This window comes from Melospiza georgiana, chromosome 17, assembly GCF_028018845.1.
Source record: "Melospiza georgiana isolate bMelGeo1 chromosome 17, bMelGeo1.pri, whole genome shotgun sequence".
Lineage (NCBI taxonomy): Eukaryota > Metazoa > Chordata > Aves > Passeriformes > Passerellidae > Melospiza > Melospiza georgiana.
In genome coordinates this window covers 8,896,393-8,918,395 of record NC_080446.1, presented here as the reverse complement: position 1 = coordinate 8,918,395, position 22,003 = coordinate 8,896,393, and the positions used below count along the sequence as shown (strand labels likewise).

General features: G+C 47.4%; 1 protein-coding gene across 1 annotated transcript in view; it reads left to right on the top strand.

The window, feature by feature from the left end:
• Positions 1 to 8,180: 8,180 nt before the first annotated feature.
• RIMS4 (regulating synaptic membrane exocytosis 4) overlaps positions 8,181 to 22,003 on the top strand; it is a 55,576-nt gene continuing 41,753 nt past the window's right edge. The window contains exon 1 of the mRNA XM_058036177.1: positions 8,181 to 8,469. Coding sequence (XP_057892160.1) covers positions 8,373 to 8,469 — 97 coding nt within the window. The 5' untranslated portion in view covers positions 8,181 to 8,372. The remainder of the gene's footprint in view (positions 8,470 to 22,003) is intronic.

Below are 22,003 nucleotides of genomic sequence, written 5' to 3'. Positions count from 1 at the left end.
CAGGTGCAGGCACAGGATGGGAACACATCTGAAATACCCTCAAGTGCTTGCAGGGATTTGTCCCCACAAATTCCAGTTGTGCTGCACCTGCATCACCTCATTCCATAAATCTGCCAATGTCCATCCAATCCCGGAGCAAATCCGTTTGTTACAACATTTACAGGTACTAAAACCCATCTGTAGGAAGCCTCACAGAGGATTATTTCTGTCCTCTTACTAGAAACAGCAGACCCATTTAAAAGAGATATTTCACAGACTGGTTGCCTCCCAGGCTGGGAACTGTGTGCAAAGGAGCTGCAGTCCAAAAGCCACCAACTTCAGCAGCATCCATGGCCCTGGTGGGCCCCTCCTGCAGGGGAGCAGAAATGCTGGGATGAGGCAGGTGGCAGTGAGGAACATTTTGCCTCCACATGGTTATATGTTCTGGCAACTGAAGGGCCCAAATCCTCACATTAAAACTAAATTAAATGACCATTCATTGGGCTGCTGAGAGGTCTCTGCTCTAAGGGATGGTTATGGCAGGGATTGCAGCAAAATCAGGAGGTTGGGGGTGGTTCTCTACCTCTGCTCTGCTCTGGTGAGACCACACCTGCAGAACTGCATCCTATAGTGTCAAGGCATCCCCAAATGAGCAATAATTAGCAGAGACTCCATGATTCACAGAAGGCTGATCAATAATAATCTTTATTAAGAAACCCATTTTTCCTTTATGGACAGTTATCATACAGGTTGACCTAATTGGTCCTCCAATCCAAACACCATCACCATGGGCTAATTAAGAAACCACCTTTTGGTGAACAAATCTCAGTAACACAGTCCCCATGTTCACAATACCAGGTGCTGTGAGTTAATACAAGAATTGTTTCTCATTCTTTTCTCTGATCTTCTCACAGCCTTACCCAGCACAATGCCTGGGAAAGTTGTGTTTCTCTCTGTGGCCAGAGAGCTGCTGCCAGAGCATCCAGCTCTGGGGAACACAACACAAGGACATGGAGCTGCTGGAGTGACACCTGAGAAGGTCCCAAAGATGCTCCAAGGGCTGGAGCCCCTTTGCTCTGGAGACAGGCTGGGAGAGCTGGGGCTATTCAGCCTGGAGGAGAGAAGGCTCTGGGGAGCCCTCAAACCCCTTCCAGTGCCTAAAGGGGCTACAGGGAGCTGGAGAGGGGCTTGGGACAAGGATTTGCATGGATTGACAGGACAAGGAGAGATGGCTTCAAACAGCCAGAGGGCAGGATTAGACTAGATATTAGGAAGAAAGCCTTACCAATGAAAAGTCTTACCTGGCACAGGTTCCCCAGAGAAGCTGTGGCTGCCCCACCTCTGGAAATGTCCAAGGCCAGGCTGGATGGGGCCCAACTTGGTCAAGTGGAAGGTGTCCCTGCCCACAGCAGGGAGATGGAACAAGATGATCTTCAGGCTGCCTCCCAACCCAAAATATTCTGTAATTTCATAAAACCCAAACAAAACCAGCTCCAGGAGCACACTGGACACAGAGCTCATTGGCTGTGTTTCTCCAATGATGTCTGAGCTGGTTTAGTGCTGTCCAGGGCATGGGCAGATCCTGCTATGGAATGCTTTCCAGAGTGGCTGGGAGCTGTTCAGCTCTGAGAGTTTCTGAATGCCAGGTGTGGCAGTAGCTCACAAATGCATTCTTAGCTAAAAAGCTAAATTCACAAACTCAGAACACCAGAAAGATGAAATGTCTGTGATGTTACGATTCTGTTTTCTGTATTCCTTCCAAGAAATGCTGTAGCTGCACAGGTAGCAGAACTTCCCAGTCTTGGCTCTGAATGTTGTTGCTACAACAGTATTTAAATATTTCCTCTCCTTTCCTCGGTGCCTGTGTGAGTGCACAGGGGAATCAGATAGAGACACAGCCCCTGAAGTGCCAGTGAGAGAGGCCAGCCTGAGTCTCTCTAAGCCTGGCCTGGGATGGCTGCCATTCTATTAATATGTAATTTGGCTGGGTAGTTCTGAGCCATCTTAATTCTCCAGCCATCATTACTTTGCTTGGTTATCATTCATACATTTCTATGTGCTAGTTTGCTTGGAGGGAAGAGATTGGACATTTAAAGTGGATGAGTCTATATTTTTGGAATTGGAGCTAAATTACCCACCAGTTGAAGCATCATTGTGTTTTACAATAATTGCTGATTAAAATCCAAATGCACTAAATTCCACCTGTCATTCCCAGCATTGCCTCTGTTGTGACAATGCCAACACCACGAGCCGATATGAATGAAAGGACTGAAGGAAATGGTTTGTCTGCACATTTCCATCCTTTCATTCTGCCACAATCTGCCAAACTCCTCTCCCAAACCCCTGGGAAATTTGCCACAAAATGTCTGCTCTGTCAGATGCTTCATAGAATGAAACCCCTGTGGTTCAGGTTTCCACAGCAGCCTCTGTGGATTTACAGCCACACAGAACAGGCACCCACCTGCCTGAGCTGCACCCCTCTCTCATGTGTGGTCAGTCAGCCAGGTGCTCTAAAACACTGACTATTCATGGAGTTTCCAGACGGGCTTCTCTCTTTTTGGAGGAGTTACACGGGCTGTTTGTGTACATGAGCTCCTGCTCAGTGTCTCTTTTTCTCCCAGCCATGGGATGCGCCCAAGTCCATTTCTTCAGATCTCTTGAACTTGCCTCTGGCTGCAAAACTTTTCTGGACTGGCTAAACTCCCCAGTCCTCTCCTTCTCCTCTTGTGCCTCCCACACTTCTGCATTTTTGGCCTCCTTCTTGCTTTTGATCTTCCATTCTCTTTTTCCTAGATCTCAAGCTTTTCCTCACTGTGCCTAGCCATTTCCCAGCCTGGAGAGCTGGGGAATAGCACAGCCCCCGGGGGAGATGGTTTGTTTATTATAAATCAGGGAAGTGGATAAGCAAGTACTTGCTCTTAACAGTACTTTCTACATGCAGGTGCTTCCTCTTCCCTTTCACATGTGAGTGAATATTGCAACAGACAATGTGTCTGCACATCACCACTACCCTGCACTTCATCAGGCTGGATGCGCATTTTAGTCATCAGAAGAGAATCAGCCTGATTTAACAGCCTTTTACTCATTCTGGCTGGCTGAACCAAATAAAAGCCTGACCCACATCCCAGCATTGAGAAGAACGCAGCGAAGCAGAAGATGGTCTGCTGAGTTATACCCCATGGGAGTGTCCAGCCCATCCAAACTCCTGCTGCCAGGGCTTGGAAGTCACTGAATGGGCTGAACCCATTCAGTTTTAGTAGATACCAACAGTAAGAACAGAGCAGAGCACGTGCTGTGCAGCCTTGAGCTCTCTTGCCTCAGGAAAACCCTGGCTAGACAAACGTGAGAAGCAGCAGGGCTAGCAAGGGACCCGAGGCTGACGGCTCAGCCTCTCATTACTCATCCTCTGGGCTCTGCCTCACCAGTCACTTAGCGCCTTTGTGGGCTTGTTTTTGATAGCTAGAGAGGGCGTGAGAGAGATGTGACTAAAACAACAGGATCTGTGCTCTTAGATGGGCTGTCAGCATTGTGAAAGGCTCCACACAGGTAGCAGCCTGGCTGCTCTTTAGGGCATTATGTGGTTCAGCTGTGACAAACCAGAGCACTCCTGGCTTGCCTGGATCCCAGCCAACAAAGGATGTTGTAAAAACCTGTCTGGCTTATAATTTAATTTTGCTAAGGTTAGAACATTGCTTCTATTAGTGAAAAGCAGGAGGTAGTTTTGAGATTATGGCAGAAAATCTACAGTCAGTTCCTAGCTCCAACAGAGATTTTCCTTATACAGTGTTGGGCAAGCCAAGCAAAACCCACATGCTTTGTACCCTGAACTTGAATTTTAAAAAAATTATATTTCCTTCTGTTCTTTGCCTTGGCTTCTTGGACAGTGAGCACTTGGGGAAGAGCAAGGCTTTCACTCTGTATTTATAAAGGCTTTCACTCTGTATTTATACTATGCCTGGTTCTTTGAGCCATCAGCCTGCAGTATTCCCTCTACACACACAGCAAGAAAGAATAAATAAGTTAAAATATGTATTGTTATGTAAGTGTACAACAACCAAGCCCAGTGAAGCTGTGGCACCTGAGCCAGTAGCTCAGGGCATCCCCCTGCACTGCTGCCATGCCATGGCACCCCAGGCCCTTCTCTGGTGTTCAGTCCCTGGTTCTGGGTATCCATGCTCAGCACATCCCACCCCCTGCCCCCCAGCCTGCCCAGAAGAGCCAAGAGGAACTCCTAAGTGGAATCAATTAGAGCCCTGAAGAGCAGGGATGGTCAAGTCTGTGTTTGTCTTTGGGTGCTGGAGAACATGGTGTGCTGCCAACCATGAGCTGCCTGGCTCCAGCATCAGCTGTGCTCAGAGCAGGGAAGGGGTAGCACCAGACAAGGAGGAGCCCAACCCTCCTCACCCTGAGGAATGCTGTATTTACTCTGAGCAGATTTATGCATGTGTTTTCACTAGCAGGGCTTGTTTCTGTGCTGCATTTGGGCTCCCAGCATGTGGACTACTTTTTGAGCAAGCAGTGGGCAGAGAGAGCAGAAAGAGCAAACATACACAAATCAGAGAGTTTGGTTTTATTTCCAAACAGGCATACACAAAACCATAGGGAGTACAAGAGGGAGAGGGCAGCATATCCTCTTGCTTCAGTATAAAAATGAACTTCCTAGGCTGACCTAGACACCTAAGAGTAAAGGCAAAAATATAAGCTACGTGACTAGTGGGAAGAGAAAGAGCCAGCAGGAAAAATCTATCAGAGCTTTCCATGGTTCAATCAGTCAGAGCCTGCTTCACTGGGGAAACAATCAATTAAGCACTTCCACTGGGGCAGCCACAGACGTGCTGCTCTGGAGGCAGTAAATCTTGGAGTTCATTTGTTCCCGCCTGCACTCTCAGCTTATTTACAGCATCACAGGAATCTTCCCCCCTGTTTATCCTCATTTCTGCAAGTCCCTCCCAAGGATCTTGCAGTCCATGTCGATCAATGAAGAAGAACTCTTAGAGATTAACAATTTCCAGCTTCATTGCAAATCCCCATTTCCCTTAAACAGGCAGCCAAAACAAACAGTTTCCTCCAGGCATCCGGAGGGCATTACTCCTTTAACTGTCCATCCCATTTCCAGCTGTCAGTGCATTTTGGCTCACTTTAAGGCAGATGGTTTTGGTTTAGGAAGTTTTGGCTCAGCCAATAATCAAAGAGCCCTGCAGGACACATATTTGCCCTGGCTCTGAGGAGCAAAATGTAGCAGTGAAATGAGAAGCAGATGACACCAAAGCTAAGGGATGATGTTTAGAGCACTCAGCCCAAGCCACTCTGAGGCAGACAGGAGCAGGGAAGGACTTGAGCATGGCTGGTCCCACAGATATAGAAAAGAGGGAGGTGGAAGATAGCCTGGAAAAATGCACAAAAGGAGCATTTAGAGAGTGACCCAGTGGTGCTGAGTTGTGCAGGTGCAAGGGGTTCAGGCTGTGTCTCTGGCAGATGGATGAGCATGGAGAAAGGTGCACAGAGGTGGGGGGGGGATGATGATGGTCCCCATTAGCACCTCAAAAGGAGGTCTCAAAGCACAAAAGCAGAAGGGTGTTCAGTCCTAGTATGCTGGTGAAGGAAACAGAGTGTTGGAGACAGAGATTAACTCTCCATGCCTGTGTCTGCCATCTCTGTGCTTCCAGGATGTAGTGAAGCAAGCAATTTAGATGGACACAGCATAAAGCTGAGATTAAACTTCTATTCCCCATTTAAATTTTTTATTGCAGTCTTAAATGAAAAAAAAAAAAAAAACAGCTGTCAGCACTTTTAGGTAACTTCTGTGCCTGGCAACCTGGAAGCAAATTTTGATTCACAGATGCCTCTTGCTCCTCTGATCAAATGTGCTGGCAGGACTGGTAGACAGGAGCTGTCTTAACAGTTTTAATGCACCTAAATTTGTGCCTGTAGCTGCTCTTAATGCCTTGATTGGTGCTATTGAAATCTCTTCTTAAACATATGGTAATACATTCCTCACTGATTCCTTTGCCTTTCAAAACTCAGACCTGGAGATATCATTGTCTGTAATAAGTTCATTCTGTTCCTTCTGCTTTACTGCCTGCCTAGCCTAGCTTTGATGAAGTAATTCATATAACTCACCAACTCCAGAGCAAGTTTTGATTAGTTTTTGAATTAAATAGCATGTTTTCTTTTAGGAAGTCCTGCAAACTCATCTTGGCATCTGATATTCAGACGACCTCTGCCATTCTGGATGCATCACCAGTAATGAAGAACCTGGATGTCAGGGCTGAGTACAGTTGGCTGTAATTACCCCAAAACCCTTCATTTGGGCCTCACATTTACCCTCTCTGTCAGCAGCTCCATTTAATCTCCAAGCCTGGGGGGCTTCTAGCTCTTGCCTAGGCTGTAGGTGAGACTGTCTCAGACCTGATCCTGAACTGTTGTTTGGCTTTCCACGCATGACTTTGGAGCTGGTGTGTTGACAGGAGGCACTGCCATCCCCTCCTGCTCTGCCTCCCATGGCAGGGGACTCTGCCTGGCCATAGGTTTGTCCCTGGCACCCCTTCCCTGGGAGCAGCCCTGCTCCTGCTGCTTCTGGGCACCAGCAGCCACAAACACAATTTAGCTCTGATAGGACTTTCAGTAGACAGAAAACTTTTAATGGATTGATGAATTAACTGTTTGAGAATGGAGAATACAGGCTGTTTAGCCACACTTTTCCTAAGGGAGATATCGGACTCTCAATATGCATTTTTGGAGTAGAACAAGCAGGCCTGTCATCTCAGTGGGATGACATTTAGTTATCAGGATGGGGGGACAGACCAAGCATGAGGAACATCTTCCTTTGTTCCCTGAGGGAACAGCAACCTTTTTGTGCAGACAACTAAAACACTCTGTCTAATACCATCCCAGGGTTTTGTTGCACTGAATAAATAAGGCTACTGCTTTCCTTCCCCAAGGCAGGACTGGGAGATGCTGTGATGCCTCTGCCATAGGCAGCACCTGTGGACAGCTGGCAGCCTTGAGCCGCTAATTCTCCTCAAAGCTTGTTGGAAAAAAATGAGACATGGGGAAGGATCTAAAATTCGCTCATTTCACAGAGCACAGCAGCTTCTATCCCACAGGGTGCCGCAGAATGGGCTCAATGCTGAGCCACAACAGGCACCAGCCTTCCTATTTAATGTAACACACCAAGGAAAACCTCCCAGTTTGTGTGCTTTCTGCCTGGGAGCTTGTATACAACCAAATAGTGGCTTTTATATTTTGGGAAGGGGTTTTTTGTGTGTCTAAAGAGAGGTACGTGGGAGAAGGCTGGGAGCCGGGCTGCTCCTCCATTCACACCGGGGTCACTTATATCCCCTCTCTTTCGGAAGAAACCTTCAAGGTTCTGCACCTGAAATCTTCAAGGTTGTTTTCTGCCGTTGCACTCAGTGAGATTAAAGCCAGGACCACGCTCTTCCTCCTGCATCTCCCCCTCTGTCAATTACACTTTCTCGGTGAATAACTGAGAAATAAATACATTTCTGTCTATTTCAGAAATAAATAAATAAATAAAATTCTATTTCAAAAATATAAATACATTTCTATTTAATAAATAAATACATTTCTGCCTATTTCATAAATAAATAAATAAATTTCTGTCAATTTCAGAAATAAATCAATTTCTGTCAATTTCACTTTCCCAGATCAATTCACACGCAAATCTACACCTGCGTTATCCCAATGCGAAGGACCTTCCCGGCCCGGGGAAGGCGAGAACACAACCGGGGCTGCCCCGGGCCGGGCTCGGGGCAGGCGCAGCGCGGAGCCGGGGCCGCTCGGGGCTGAGGGAGCCGGGGCCGCTCAAGGCAGGGGCAGCGCGGAGCCGGGGCCGCCCGGGGCTGAGAGAGCCGGGGCCGCTCAAGGCAGGGGCAGCGCGGAGCCGGGGCCGCCCGGGGCTGAGGGAGCCGGGGCCGCTCAGGGCGGGGGCAGCGCGGAGCCGGGGCCGCCCGGGGCTGAGGGGATTGCGGAGCCGGGGCCGCTCAGGGCGGGGGGATCGCGGAGCCGGGGCCGCCCGGGGCTGAGGGGACCGGGGCCGCTCAGGGCGGGGGCAGCGCGGCCGCGCCGGGCCCGTCCCGCCCCCGGTTCGCGATTGGCGGCGCTGCGGCGGGGCGGGGGCGGGCGGCGCGCAGGGCCGGCCGGGCGGCAGCAGGTGGCTGCGCTCCGCTCCGCGCCGCTCCGTGCTCCCGCTTGCCTTGCCTCGCCTCGCCTCGCCTGCCTCTCCTCTCCTCTCCCCGCCGCCTCAGCGCGGCCCCGCCGCCGCCAAGACGCCGCGGGCCGTGCTTCGAGTGAAGAATGGGGCGGCCAAGCTCGCCAAGCCGCCCGCGGCCGCGGGCGAGACCCCCGGCGGCGCCCCCGGAGCTGGGCTCTTCATGGAGCGGTCGCAAAGCCGCCTCAGCCTCTCCGCCTCCTTCGAGGCCCTGGCCATCTACTTCCCCTGCATGAACAGCTTCGACGAGGAGGACGCGGGTACGGGGGGCCGGGGAGCACCGGGGGGCGGTGGTTCCCGGGGCTGTGTGTCTGGGCAGGCCAGGGTGGGTGTGCTCCGTGTCAGCGCCATCCCCGACCCCGCCGGGCGTTCATCCGTGCGGATGTGCGAGGGATGCTGGGGACCGCTGGATGCGGATGCCTGTGGAGGTTAGAACTGGGGATGTGCTCCAGCGGTGGAACACGCTCCGGCTGCCGATCGATAGGAAACACGGGTTATTTGCAAATGGAGCGGCTCCCGCTCCATCCTCCTTCTGTGAGAATGAAGGGCAGAGCTCAGGGAGGAGGCGTCCATCCTGCCGGGTGGTGTGTCCGCTCTGATTTATACACCATCAACTCTCGGGCTGATTGTTCCCAGGGGTTGTTAGCGCCGTACACCGTGCTGCTTTTGGAGAGACGAATAATGGGATTCCGTTTAAATGAGGGCAGAGTAAATCCCAAAACAATAAGCCTTTCAGAATGGATGCAGTGATTTTTTTTTTTGCCGGCATCAGAAAAACCTTTCTGGCCTCAGTTGGCGGTGGTCATAAAATGCGACCAAGCTTAAAAAAGAGGGGCACTGGTAGGAAAAAGTAGGGAAGGCATTGGGTTGAAGGGGCGAGGAAGGGTGGTGGGAGCTGGGGAAGGTGCGGGGAGTAGAGGGCAGCACAGCCGCTGCGTGGGTAGGGACAGAGGGAGGGAGGGCGTGCGCGGGAGTGGATGGAGAGCGGTCGGTCTGAGAGCCCTCTGTCCATTCCCGGCGCATCCCTGTTAACGGAGGGGTGTTTTTCCCAGAGCACACTGTACTAGGGACTGAACCTGTGAGTCTTGTGAGTGGCAAATAATAAAAAGTTGGTAACTAAGGCGTATTTTAACGCTGACTGTCATGGTTGCATCCCTCAAAATGCCGGCATGCTCCTTTGTCTAGTGGCTCATCCCAAGATGTGCAGATGCCAGCAGGAATACATCAGCCCGCCAGCTGCTACACCTGTAACGATGTTGTTTTTAAAGGAGTTGACGTAAGAATCAATTCATCATCTGTGTGATTAACCTAGACTTGTCATCAGCATCATGCAGGGGTGGCAGGCAGAGGATTGTCTCCTCCAACAGATGTAGTTTAAAAAATTTTTATCTAAAAATTTTGCTGATGATTTATTTGCACTTCAGATTTGGCTGGAATGCCGAGGAGCGTACAAGACAATAACGGGAGCTTTGGGAAGTCTCAGCGCTGTTGCTTCAGGAATGATTGATAGTGAGACATGCTCAAGTATGAGAACCCAGCACAATGCCTGGGACAGCATTTCATTCCCTGGTGTCCAGCCCCTCCTGCCCTGAGCAAGGTGATAGTTTAGCTGAATGCTTCCTCTTCCAGCGCTTAAAAAACAATTTTTGCGCTCAATTTTATTTATTCACGCTTAGTGAATGTTCATGATTGAATGTTAATAAGCTGCTCTTGATACAACACAAGTACTTGTCTCTGAATTAAATAAATCTCCAATTAAAACCTCATTCTCCAGCAGCTTATGGGCAGATCCTGCCTGTGTGAGTTGTCTGGTCAGTGAAGCTGCTGAGGGTGGATTCAGTGCGATGGGGATGTTGCAGTGCTGCTCCTGTATTTCCTGCCTGTGAGTGTATGCTCAGACATGTATGAGCTACCAGCCAGGAGGAACGTGTGCTGCTTTTTATTTTTGGTCTTAAAACTACAAGTGTGTAATTTTCTCAAGCAAGTAGATTACATGGAAGAGAAATTATAAGAGAAATGCTGAAATTGTGCCAGATAAGATTCTGTATTATTCATACCCATGCATGCTTCTGAAATAGTGAGAGATTCTGATCAGTTTGGGTTGCAGCATGATTTCTGTCAAAAAAATGGATCTCGATAGCTCATTCAGGGAGATGAATACTGCACTTGGCAAGATGTTCTCTATAGGAGGAGGCAGAAAAAAAATGAAATTGATCCCAGGGGCATTGACAAAGTAAACAATCCTATTTCAAACAGACACATCATCCATTTTGTCTGAAGCTGAGAACCACATCTTTAAGAGAATAGCCGTCCTACAGAAAAAGGAGAAGAGCTGATAAATGACCACGCTTAAGGGAAATGTGACGTTTTCCTCTGGAAGGAGAAAACAGCCTAATGATTGTTTAAATCTGCAAACAAGAAAAATTCTTGAGGTGTTTCATTTAAGTTACTATGAGTGGGTAATATCAAAGGAGCCTAAAAGGAAATTTACAGATGTGCTGAGAGCCGTGGCTGCATTTGGGCAGTGGTAACAACACCTCTGGCTTCCAGTGTTTCACCCTTTTAGTCTGGAAAAGTGACACTGCTTTTGAAAAATACAGAATATACTTTTACTTATACACTATTTCCCTTCCTGCCATGGCTCTTCTTTGCTGTCTACCTTGTGGACATAGGGTGAGAAGACTCTCCTCATCTTCCACAATTCCTTTGCCTGGTAGACCTGCAGTGTGTCTGGACAGGGTTCTGAGCTGTGAATCTGGGTGCAGATGATCTCTTCATGTGCAGAAACAGGCAGCCAGTGGAGGCAGGAAGGCAACAGAGCAAGAGACAGATATTTGAGTGGTTTCAGAGCATGAGGGTGATGAAGTTTCAGATATTTCATGTCCACATGTCTCTCCAAAGAGGTGGATGTAGACTTCAGGGTTCCAATACCCTTTTCATTCCTCAGCTGCATCTACAAAAGAAGATGCTCTGAGCAAATGCGGAGCTTTTTTTGCCAGGAAGTTGCAGTGGGGCTTTGAAATAGCCAAAATGCACTCAGCAGATCAAGGACTCGGGGTTAATAACTCTTTTGATCTCAGCATGGTAATGTTGCTGGCTTTCCTGCTGGCTGAGTGCCACTGTCTTCGCTCCACTGAGGTCCCCAGCAATGTCAGTGAAGTTTAAGGATTTTTAAACTCCAGTCATTAGCAGAATAATTGTTGGTTTAACTTATGCAAATGTCTATCCTACATTTCAGTTATGGAGCAGTAGAGTAAGAGGAGGTAAAAGTCAGTCATGCACTCTTTGTGGGCACATTTCTAGAATGCCTGTTTCTGACACAAATCTTGTGAACACAAATCTGAGCTGTTCTGACGATCTGCCATACGTTTGGTCTTGGCTGGAATCAGCTGTTTGGAATGCTGATATCCCTGTGGGAACATGTCAGAAGGAGCCAAACTGCTGAGGACTGAACTGCCAAGTGGCAAGGGCGTGTAGGTTAATAACAGGATCCATGATGGCTGTGAGCACCTGCCTTGTAGGCAGCTTATGGTGCACCTGGGTGCAGCTCATAATGAAAGCTGAGGGAATGGGGTGTACGAAATCCCTCTTTGACTGATGGTGGCCTTAGCACAGCCCTCCCCAGTTCAGGATGAAGGTCATCCGTAAGGCTAATGGTGTGGAGGAGAACCATTTTTGTGGGGCATGAGGTTTGGAAATGTAGCTGAAGCAGAACAGAAAGTAAGGATTTTGAAGAGAGTACCAATAACCGACTTAGAGCTGCACATGCAGATCAGGCAGGCTTTGAGCAGGGGAGAGGAGGTGGTTTGAGTAGCTGGGACAGTTGATGTGGCAGTGCTGAACCCGCTGGGAGTTGGGAAATCAGAAGCAGGGCTCAGCTCTGGAGGGGTGACAGCTTCCAGACCAGGACCCTGTGTACTACAGAGGACAGGAACTACACCTAAAGAAAGACAGGTAGGTAAATGCAAAAAAACACTGGAAGGGATGGGTTTCCTTTCTTGTGCAGGATCCAGCAGCGCTGTTCAGGTCTGGGTGTGTGCTCCAGCTGTGCTGTGGCCCAGGTGGGTGAGACCCTGCAGTGCATCAGCTCCTTTCATCCTACACCCTGGTTTTCTATGGAAGGACACCTGCTTGCACTGACAGAAGGCATTTGTAGCATGCCCTGACAAGGATGGAGATTTGGATGTCTGGAATTGTAGCCATGGGTCACACTGCACATGCAGCTCCCCTGGAATCCAGATCCAGCTTGAGCATCTACACCAGGTTCCTTGCACACACAAGTGTGAGGAGCAGGGCTGCTCTGTCAGGCAGCAGGGGAAGGCACAGAGCAGCTCTGAGGGACTGGCAAGTGTCCCTTCCCTGGTCAGGACCTCAGCACAGGGACTGTCCAGCTTGGCAGACCCCTGTCCTTGCTGCAAGACAGGAGAATCAAATCATGTCTCAGCCAGCTGGAACCAAGTGTCTGGCAGAGAGAAAATGGTTTCCAAAGTCAAAATGTCTCCTAGATACTGACAGTAAGCCTTCCTTGTGTCAGCTGCTCATTCAGAAAAGAGTTGAATTAGAGATAAAATTCAGCCCAGGCTGCTGCTTTCACACATTATAAAGTACTGGCAGAGGCACTGTGTTACGATCAATTGCTTTGAAGAGAAACTATGTGAAATACAAATTTAATGGATTGATAAAAAACATTTAAACTATTGGGGTGTAAGAAGGGGCTGTGGATATTTAGGTTAGTTTAGGATATTCTTTTGTTTGGGTTTTATGCATTGAACTTCCTCATAATTTTAAACATTGACCTGCTCTATAATTTCAAACATTAAGTGTTACAAAGCTATTAAATAGAGAGAGCCCCTATGTGTGTTTTCATGTTGCCATGGATATATCTCAGTTGCAGCACTGTATTGGGGTACATATGGTTTAAAAGAAAATTATGATTCAAGACTTAACTAGTCCATTTTTTTTATTTTTTAATATAGCCCAAGTGTGTTAAGTCCTTTTTGTGCTTACTTTGGGTTTGCTTCATCCAGAGTTAATTTTTGGAGCTCTGGAAGCCTCTAACCAGTTTTGTTAGTTGTTTGTAAGATAGGTAGCCGGGCTCATGTGGCAGACACGTAGGGAACAGGGGAAATTATACATCCATCTGGAATGTTAGCTATTTTTTAATCAATGTTTTATAAATGATTGGACAGTTCATTCCTGCAAAGATAGCCCCTAGAGCTCACCTGGGCATGCATTGCCAGCTCTCTGGGTTGGTGCGGGAGGCAGTAAAATCCAGGGGTGCCAGCTCTTTTGGTTGGTACAGGAGGCAGTAAAATCCAGGGCTTTTCCCTGTTCTTGCACAGTAAGGAGTGTATCCTTGGCTGTAGGTTATCCTGGTGATTGTAAGAAATGCCTCTCTCCCTGCTGGGCACATTCTAGCTCTAGGTAAACATGTTTATTTCATAAATGGATTAAGTTGAAATAAAAAAAATGAGAACAGTTCTGGAAGAGCTGCTGTCAAATCAGTCTTCCATCAGAGGAAATTGTATGAAAGGGACCAGCAGCCTGGAAGAGGAGGCTGTGGGTACGACCTGCAGAGGCTGGTGATCCAGATCTGGTTATGAGTTAATCCCAATCCTAAATACAGCGACCGATTCTTTACCTGGTCAGGCAGAGCTGAGCAATCTTTGCTGTCCCTTCCCTGCCCTGAGCACTGGAGCAGCTTTCTGCTCTCAGGCCCTGCTGCTGCTGCACGTGTGCTCAGGGGAGCGCAGGTACAGACAACAGGTTTTGTCTTCAGTGGCCATGGGAGGCTGAGAATGAGTCAGCACGAGGAGCAAGCGATTGGAAACCTTGTCCTTGTTTGTGTTGCTCTCGGTGCTGTGGCTGCACGTGAGAGCCGTGGTGCTGGGCCAGGTTCTTGCTGTGCCTGTGGAAAGGCAAAGCAGGATGTCAGCGTCAGTCGCAGGGCGCTCGCGGTCCGTGGCAGAACCCGGCAGATGGGGACGGGGGGACAGATGGGCGAGCGCGGGGAAGGGTGACGTGGCATCGGCCAGGGCTCAGCGTGCCAGCCTGCCTTCCTGGCCCACCAGCTGCTCCCCACTGCTGTCCCCCATGGGGCATCCTGCAGAGCACCCCCCGACCAGCAGCATCCGCCTGTGCCGTGTTGGGAATTGTTAGAAATGCTGATGTAAGGTGGAGGAAGAGCAGCAGCTGCTAACCCAGGGAGCTCAAGCACTTGTGCCACAAGGTGCTGCCTAGAAGTTTCCTTGGTGGTCAGCTGGGTGTGGGTTTACAGGGGAGAGGGATGTGGATGGGTCATGGGCCGTGATGGTGGCTCTGCTGTCCCCTGAGCTTTTGCAGCACACACGTGCAGCCATGGGGAGCACAGCGTTGTGTCTCCTTCCCTGGAAGGTGGCCTGATGTACTTCTGGATATTCAGAGGATGATGCTGAGTTCAGCTGTGTGTGCAGGAGTTGTTGAGGGTGGGTTAGATGTGACCCCTGCCAGCCACAGGAAAAGGATGTCTCTTTCTCTTGTTCTGCTGTCAGCTGGTTTCCAAGTAGAAGAATCTGTCCCTAGAAAGCTTTCTGTCTAGGAGACACTGTTTTTTTACTGGTTCTATTTCATGTGCAGTTAATTCTAATGCAACATTTATTAATTCAAAAGCACTCTGTTCTCCAGGCAAAAAAAAAAAAAAAATTATCTTTGCTCTGTCAGATTCTTGCATCAGGACAAGTTGTGAAACGCTGTAGCTACTTTGCTTCAACATTCCTGTTTGACAGAATGTGTGGATCTGCTTTGTGTAGGGAAGAATTAAGTTTGATTGGAGTAGTTGTCTCGAGGAATAATTTATCTGTGCAATTGTTTTCTGAAGCACTATTTGCTTATATTTGAATGCCTTCAGTTAGATTAGAAATGTGAACAATTTAATTTAGGAAATGGTCTGTAAGTCATTGATGGTTTTAGTGGGGCAGTGAGACCTGACTCACTCAAGGCTCTCAGCCCTGCCGTCTCCTCCTCTCTCCCACAGACATCTGTTGAGAAGCACCATTAGCATATTTGAATAAGGATTTCTGCTCCTCTGCGGAAGTGTTCAACACATTTTGAATATCCCATCTATCCAGATGATGTTCCTTGGGGTTTGGTTTTATTTTCTGGGAGGTTGCTATACTGTATGGTAACACGTGTCACGACTGGGGTTCTGCAACACAATGATCCATCAGTTGTGCCATTGCTTAAGTCATCTGCTGATGACACACAAATTAGGCACACTCTGCTGTCTGTCAAACCATGCCTTGAAATCTGCATTTAAGTTTTGTCCTTGGCTTGGCTTTTGCAAAACAGCACACGTGTAAAGGCTGAGTAGCCCTGATACAGCCTCCCCACACGGGGGTACAGCAAGCTCTGTAGCCTGACCTTATATTCAGATCCAGCCACAGTTAAATCACTGAGATGGATAATGTTCCACCTTCATGCCATCCGGGTGTTCTATTAGCTTTGTCCAAAACACAGAGCACTCATACAGACTTGCAGAAACCAGTCTAAAATGTCTGAGTGCTCAACAATTTGGAGAGTACACTGTGTACAGAGGTAAATGACACATTTTTCTCAAAACTGTTTTGTGACTAAGAGAAATTTAAGCTATTGTCTGTGTCCTTATTCTTGCAAATGTAGAGGTAGAGGGGTCACTTATATCTGTTCCCTAAGTAACTAATCTACTCCTAATCAGAAGAATAGTTTATCCTAAAATTTAGCTTAAATTTGAATAAAAATAGCGGATTGCTGTTGCATTGCTCCCAGCAACATGGCAAGCAATTGATCACTGCTCTTCAAAGCAACTCTTCACATCACAAAGCTGTTCCTTCTTGTGCCAGTAATTCGAAGCCAAGAAATGGCTGTAATGACAGCTAGTGCTGCCTGGCATCCCTCTCCCTCCTTTTGCTGTTTGGACCAAAGAAAGCTGATGGATGGTTTTGTTTTCATCAGGTGTTTTGGTTTTTTGTTGGTCTTCTTTTTTGTTGTTGTAGGGTGTTCTCTTTTTTTTTTTTAATAAAGCAGTTTTCCAAATGTTGGCCTTCTTGCTGGGCTTGGGATTGTGCAGGAGGAGCAAAATGACTGGTTTTTACATGTGCCTTTAGTGATTTTCTTTGTGTTGATTTGGAGGGCTGAGCTATTTCATCCCATGGATATTGGTCTGAATTCAAAATCTGTTGTTTAGAGAGACCCATGCTTATGGAATATTTGTGGGACTGGGAGGTGGGGTAAATGTCTGTAATGAGATGCTTTATCCTCTGGGCTCCAGGAATGCAGCAATGTTTGTGGATGAATTTGGGCGCTGGAGGAGATGCTCTGTAACTGAGATGAAATGCAGCATCCTTGAAGACCTTTGCATTCAGAGTGGGCTGTTTTGTCAGGCACCTTCTCATCACTTCACTCTGTGATGCTCAGGTCAAGGGACTGCCAGGCTGTCATTCCCATTTAGCAGCTGCAATGAGGATAATCGTGGTTCTTACTGTGCTTCACATTGGTGACATCTGATTGAAGAGGCTACAGTCTCTGTGCCCAAGGAACACGTGGTTGTGTCCCTCTCTGGAGCTGCCCATCCTCTGAGGAGCAGCAGCTCAGCTCTTGGTAGGCTCAGACTTGCAGAATGATCCAGCAGCAGTGTCACCAAGGGACAGGAGTGTGGGGACAGGCTGCCCCTCGCTCAGCTCCCTGGGCAGTGTGGATGAGGCTGACATTTCCCAGTGGTGACAGTTTCCCAGTGGTGTGGGACTTTTGCCAGCTGCCCACCAGCAGTATGCATATTTACAGTTAGCAGGGAATGTATCCTGCCACGTGGATGGAAAACATGTTAATTGTGTTGCAGCCAAGATGTCTAAGAAGATTAAGATTTTTTTTTACCCCTGTTGTAAATCCAGCTCCTTGTTTAGCACTTTTCAGCATCCTGGGAGGATTGTGTGGGTGGGTTTTTCTTTTTTTCTTTTATTGTTACTATTCACCTTTCTTTTCTTGTATTTCATGCATGTTATCACAGCTCCAGTGGAAAGTTAGTAAACCTTCACTCAAGATTGTAAGGTGGCTGCTTTATATCCATATTTGTGTTTTAATCAGATTGTCAGAAGAAAAAAAGAGAAGGCTTTTCCTTTCTAATGCCTGTTGGATTTCCAGCTGCTGTAATTGATTTATTCCTGAAAGTATCATAACAACTCAGACCCAGTAACTTTCCCTGTCCCTTAGGTTTAGGATGTGCTGCTGTCCCTCTGCTGAAGCTCTGCTGCCTCCTGCCCTGAGACCTCTCCAGTAGCCTGTGGGATTAGAGCAACTGCTCTGCACAGCCCTTCCACCTTTATAGCAGTTTGAATTAAATTCACAATAAGGGTAGACAGTGCTCCAGACTAACTTTTGAAGCTTGTCAGTATTCTGCTTTTCCCCAGATCCCTCCAAAGCAGAAGGAATTGCAGGAATTGCTGTCACAACCCACTGTTGCATTACAGTGGTGAATTTGGTATGTTTGCCAAAAACCCAGACATTTTTGTGTGGGTTGGTCCCCACACATCTGCCTTTGTGGATCATGTAGTCCACAGTACATCCCCTCCAGATACAGGATTTTTGTTGTAATGTAAGTAAAGAGGAAAGGCTTAGATCGCGTTATCTAGTGTACCTTGAGATAAAACCAAGCATTCTGCCATGGGCAGTTTCTACTAGAGTCATGCTTGTTTTAAATATTAAATGTGCAAAGTTGGGCTTTTTCAAAAATGCCTATGAGTTTTGGTCTCTGGTATTTGTTGAAAGTGAGTGGGATTTGGCGCTGTGTCTGCTTTTGGCAGTTCAGAAGATCACCCCACTGCTCTGCAAGTGTGGGGCTGAGGCTGCTGCCCTGGCTGTGCAAAGCCAGCTGGAGCAGAGGAGCAGACCCTCTCTGGACCCTGCAGTTCAAGAAGTTGAACTTGGATGGGGGAGTGTAGCATTCACATTCTCTGAAAAAAATCCCTTCACCCAGGACTTTTCTCCTGGGAAGCTGAGAAGCCTCAGAGAAAAGGAAAACGATTCTTATCTCATTTGCTTCTCCTGTGTTGTGCTCACATGTGGAATGTGTTTGGAGGTTGTTTTCCTGCTGGTGATTGTTTCATTGGATTCTGGTGTGAGTTGTTTTGACTCTCTGGCCAATTGGGGCCAGGCTGTGTCAAGACTCTGGAAAGAGTCACAAGTTTTCATTATTAGCTTTTTAGCATTTAAGTAAGTATCCTTTCTGTATTCTTTAGTATAGTACAGTATTGTTTAATATAATATAGTATCATAAAGTAATAAATTGTCCTTCTGAGAACATGGGGTCAGATTCATCATTCCTTCCTGCCTTGGTGGGGACATTCCCAGCAGATACAATAGGGGAGCATTGAGAACACTGGTGTGGAAAGCAGGGCAGGCAGCGCTGGAAGTGGGCGTGCAGGCCAGCGCTCAGCCTGGCAGACAGAGCCTGTTAAATCAGGGTGATTTATGGAGCAGTGGCTGTTAAAAGCTTCCTCGTGCACTTTAGGAAGCGGAGCTGCCAGATTGGTCAAACTCCAATGCCCAGACAGTTTGAATTGGCTGCCGGCTGTGGGAACAAGCGTGGCGAACTCGCACAGCCGCTTCCTCCTGCCTTTGCAGGCTGCCACATCGCCGCTGCTGCTCGCCAAACAGACAGTGTCAAAATGTTACGTGCTATGAGGACATTGCCATGGCAACCTTAGCATCCCATGACACCCGTTCTCCTGCTGTGGTGTCAGCGCAGACTGTGTCGATGCACTTTCCTCCTCCGTCTGGGGCCTTGAGGAGGGCTGTGGTATGGGATCATGTGGATTTCTTCAGTTGTGGGGCTGAGGGTGGAAGAGAGGCTCTCTCTGGGCTTTTGGGTGTCTTAAGTAAGGCAATGATTCCTTCTTTTAGCATAGCAGTGCTCTCATGATCATGGTTGGGCTCAAAAGCACCTGGATCTGCTTTCTGCTGCGCTGAGGAAGCGGCTTTCCCTCCATCAGATGGGCACAGCTGCAGTAGCCGTGTCCTACCTGGCATCAGAGCACCACACTCCTGTCAGGCAGCTCTGAGATCACTCAGTTTGGACAGACACTCTTTGGGACAGTCCTTTGGTCTTGCTTTGGGACGTCCTTTCAGCCCAGAGAAAGCCTGTTGCTGATGTCTGTCTGCAGCCTGCTGGTCTTCTCCCTCCTCCCCTTGCTTAGCAGGAGCCATCAGCTGCCCTGGGCTGGTTTTGGACACCTGCCTCACACCTTTTGGTGGAGTTTCCTCCATGGCTACCTGGAGGTTTCATCATATCTTGATCAATGTTTTGAACTCCCCTAAAAAATATTTCAGTTTTTGCTGCTACCTCTGTGTCCCGCCAGGATTTTCAGTATTCCCCAAGGTTTGTTTTCTCCTTGTCTTCCTATATTTCTGTATTTCTGCCAGGTATTCCAAAATTAGCATCATGGTTTTTTTCCACACGTGTTTATTGGCTCTTTTCCCTTGACATAGGGAAAGCTGTTCTCAATATAAGCTAGAGCTTTGGCAAGAAATAACAAAGGTGGAGATGTTTCCTGTATGGCAGCCTGTAGACCTTCCACCAGTGCACGTTCCTCATTTCTACTTGGTATTTTATTAGAACAAGAGAGAGATCTGGGGTTAGTTATTGTGCATGTGAAGATTCTGCAAATGGCAAGGACAAAGAGATATTTAAATAAGGATTTGCCTGCCCAATGTGTACAGGCTGTGGATGTGCAATTCAAGGAATGTGGGTACACAACAAAGCTGTTTTTCACACAGTGGTGCTACAGCATAAAGGGATCATCTCTGATGGAACCCAGAGCTTGTGATCTTCACATCTGGTCTAAAGGGTCTGAGAGGGTAAATGTGAGGTGTGAGAAAGTACCTGTTGAGGCTAGGGGAAGGAGCAGGACTTGATTTTTCAATAATTTTTGTTTGTCCAGACCACTTCTGAACTGTTTCACAACAATAATTCTCAGCTCTCCTGTCTTGCCCAGTGCTCTGCTTTGAGTCGTGCCAGAGTCCCAAGTTAATAATTCTGTAAACTTGTTTTTCATCTGTTTCCACTGAATTCCTGGCATCTGCCTAGTAACAGGAGTAGGTCTGTTCCTGTGACCTGGCTGCCTAGTCTCTGCAGAAACACTTTTACTGCTCCTGCACAGGAGACACTGCTATGTCCTAAACTCAGTTTTTCCCAAGACCCAATCCAAGCCAAGTGCCTCTAAACCTGGCATCGTGTGGGCGCTATTTCAATATTTTTCTATTTCTGTCTCAGTACTGCCTGGCTTACCTACTAAAACACACTATGAAATATTGCATGGTCGGTTAAGGCAAAATCTGGCTTGTTGCTCTAGGAATAATACCAGGCAAATTATCCACAGTCCATTTTATTTGGTGAATTTGACTGTTTTTCACAGCCTGTTCACTGCAGCTGTCTGCTGCAGAATGGCAGCAAGCTTGTTGGACAGAATGACTGTAAAAATCAGGAAGTCTTATTTCAGGACATAATTTTGTTTAATTTCCTGAAATCTAGAAAGCTGTATATTTTCTAAAACATCTTTGCTCTGGAGCTCTAAGGCTGGGTTTCCAAAGATTACCCATACAGGGTATGCATACCTGCATGAAGAATGTTGGTGAGAGGTTGAATCCTGAAGCAGGGACAAAATGATGGTCTGAAAATGCTTCACTGAGCAAAATATTAATAACTTCACAGGCTTGTGCCAGTTTTGTTAAGAATGTGCTTTTTTATATACAAGCTGACCAAGACAGGAGTGTTCTGTGAATATCAGTTATGCAGATTAAAGCAGCATTTGGCATCTAATACTCAGTTAATGGTTTGAAAACTGGATTTTGCCTGCTTTAATGCTAAACTACTATGTCAGGAAAGATTATCAGCCTGTTATTTCAGTTTGCAAAGGGGGGGAAAAAAAAGCTTAACATTTTGATATAAATACATCTTGGAGGGTTTAGACATCATGAAAGGTTTGGTGACCTGTTCTTTTAACTCCTTATAGTCTTCAAATTTGAGAGGAAATTGCGGTCAAAAGTGAACATTTTATAACCTGCTGGTCTGAAGAGTCAACCTGCTTTTTCCTCTTGACATTCCTCTGCTTAGTCCACTAAGGCTGCAGTGCAGGAAGGGGGAAAAGAGCTGCAGAACTAGGACAGACTTGGGGTATATTTAACAATGTTCTATTTCGATGTGACAACAGCTATCGAACACCTACAAGATTGCAAACTGTGATTCACTCGGAAGCTGATATAACTGATGTCACGTTGTATTAATAGCTACAGAATTGTAACTGCTTTTAGCACTGAGATTCATTAACAGCCTCTACAAACACTCTTGACAATCAGTTGAAAACCTGAAAATATTAGGTGTATGTAAAAATGGATTATGCCATAAAGGAACCTCCCTGTGCTGCCAAATGTGTTTACAGCAAGTTCTTGAGGGTGTTATGCATAATGATTCCTCTTCATCACTTTCAGGAGGTCTTAGTGATAGCAAAAGGTGTTTGAGAACTGATCCACATGCTAAATTAATTAGGAGCTGCTGATCTAATGGGGTTGCATGATGTGAGTGCATTTGCGGATTATGGTGTCCGTGGCATTTTTCTTGGCATGTGGGAGCTGCACAACCTTCCTGCATAGTGCTGATGATGCCTTGTTCCTTCACCTGTTTTAGCTGCACATTTTGGCTTCAATGGGTGTGGCAAACCATGCCTGGACAGAACTCTCCTAGGGATACCAAGTGCAGGGTCTTCTGCTCCCCTCTGAGCTGAGAGCCAT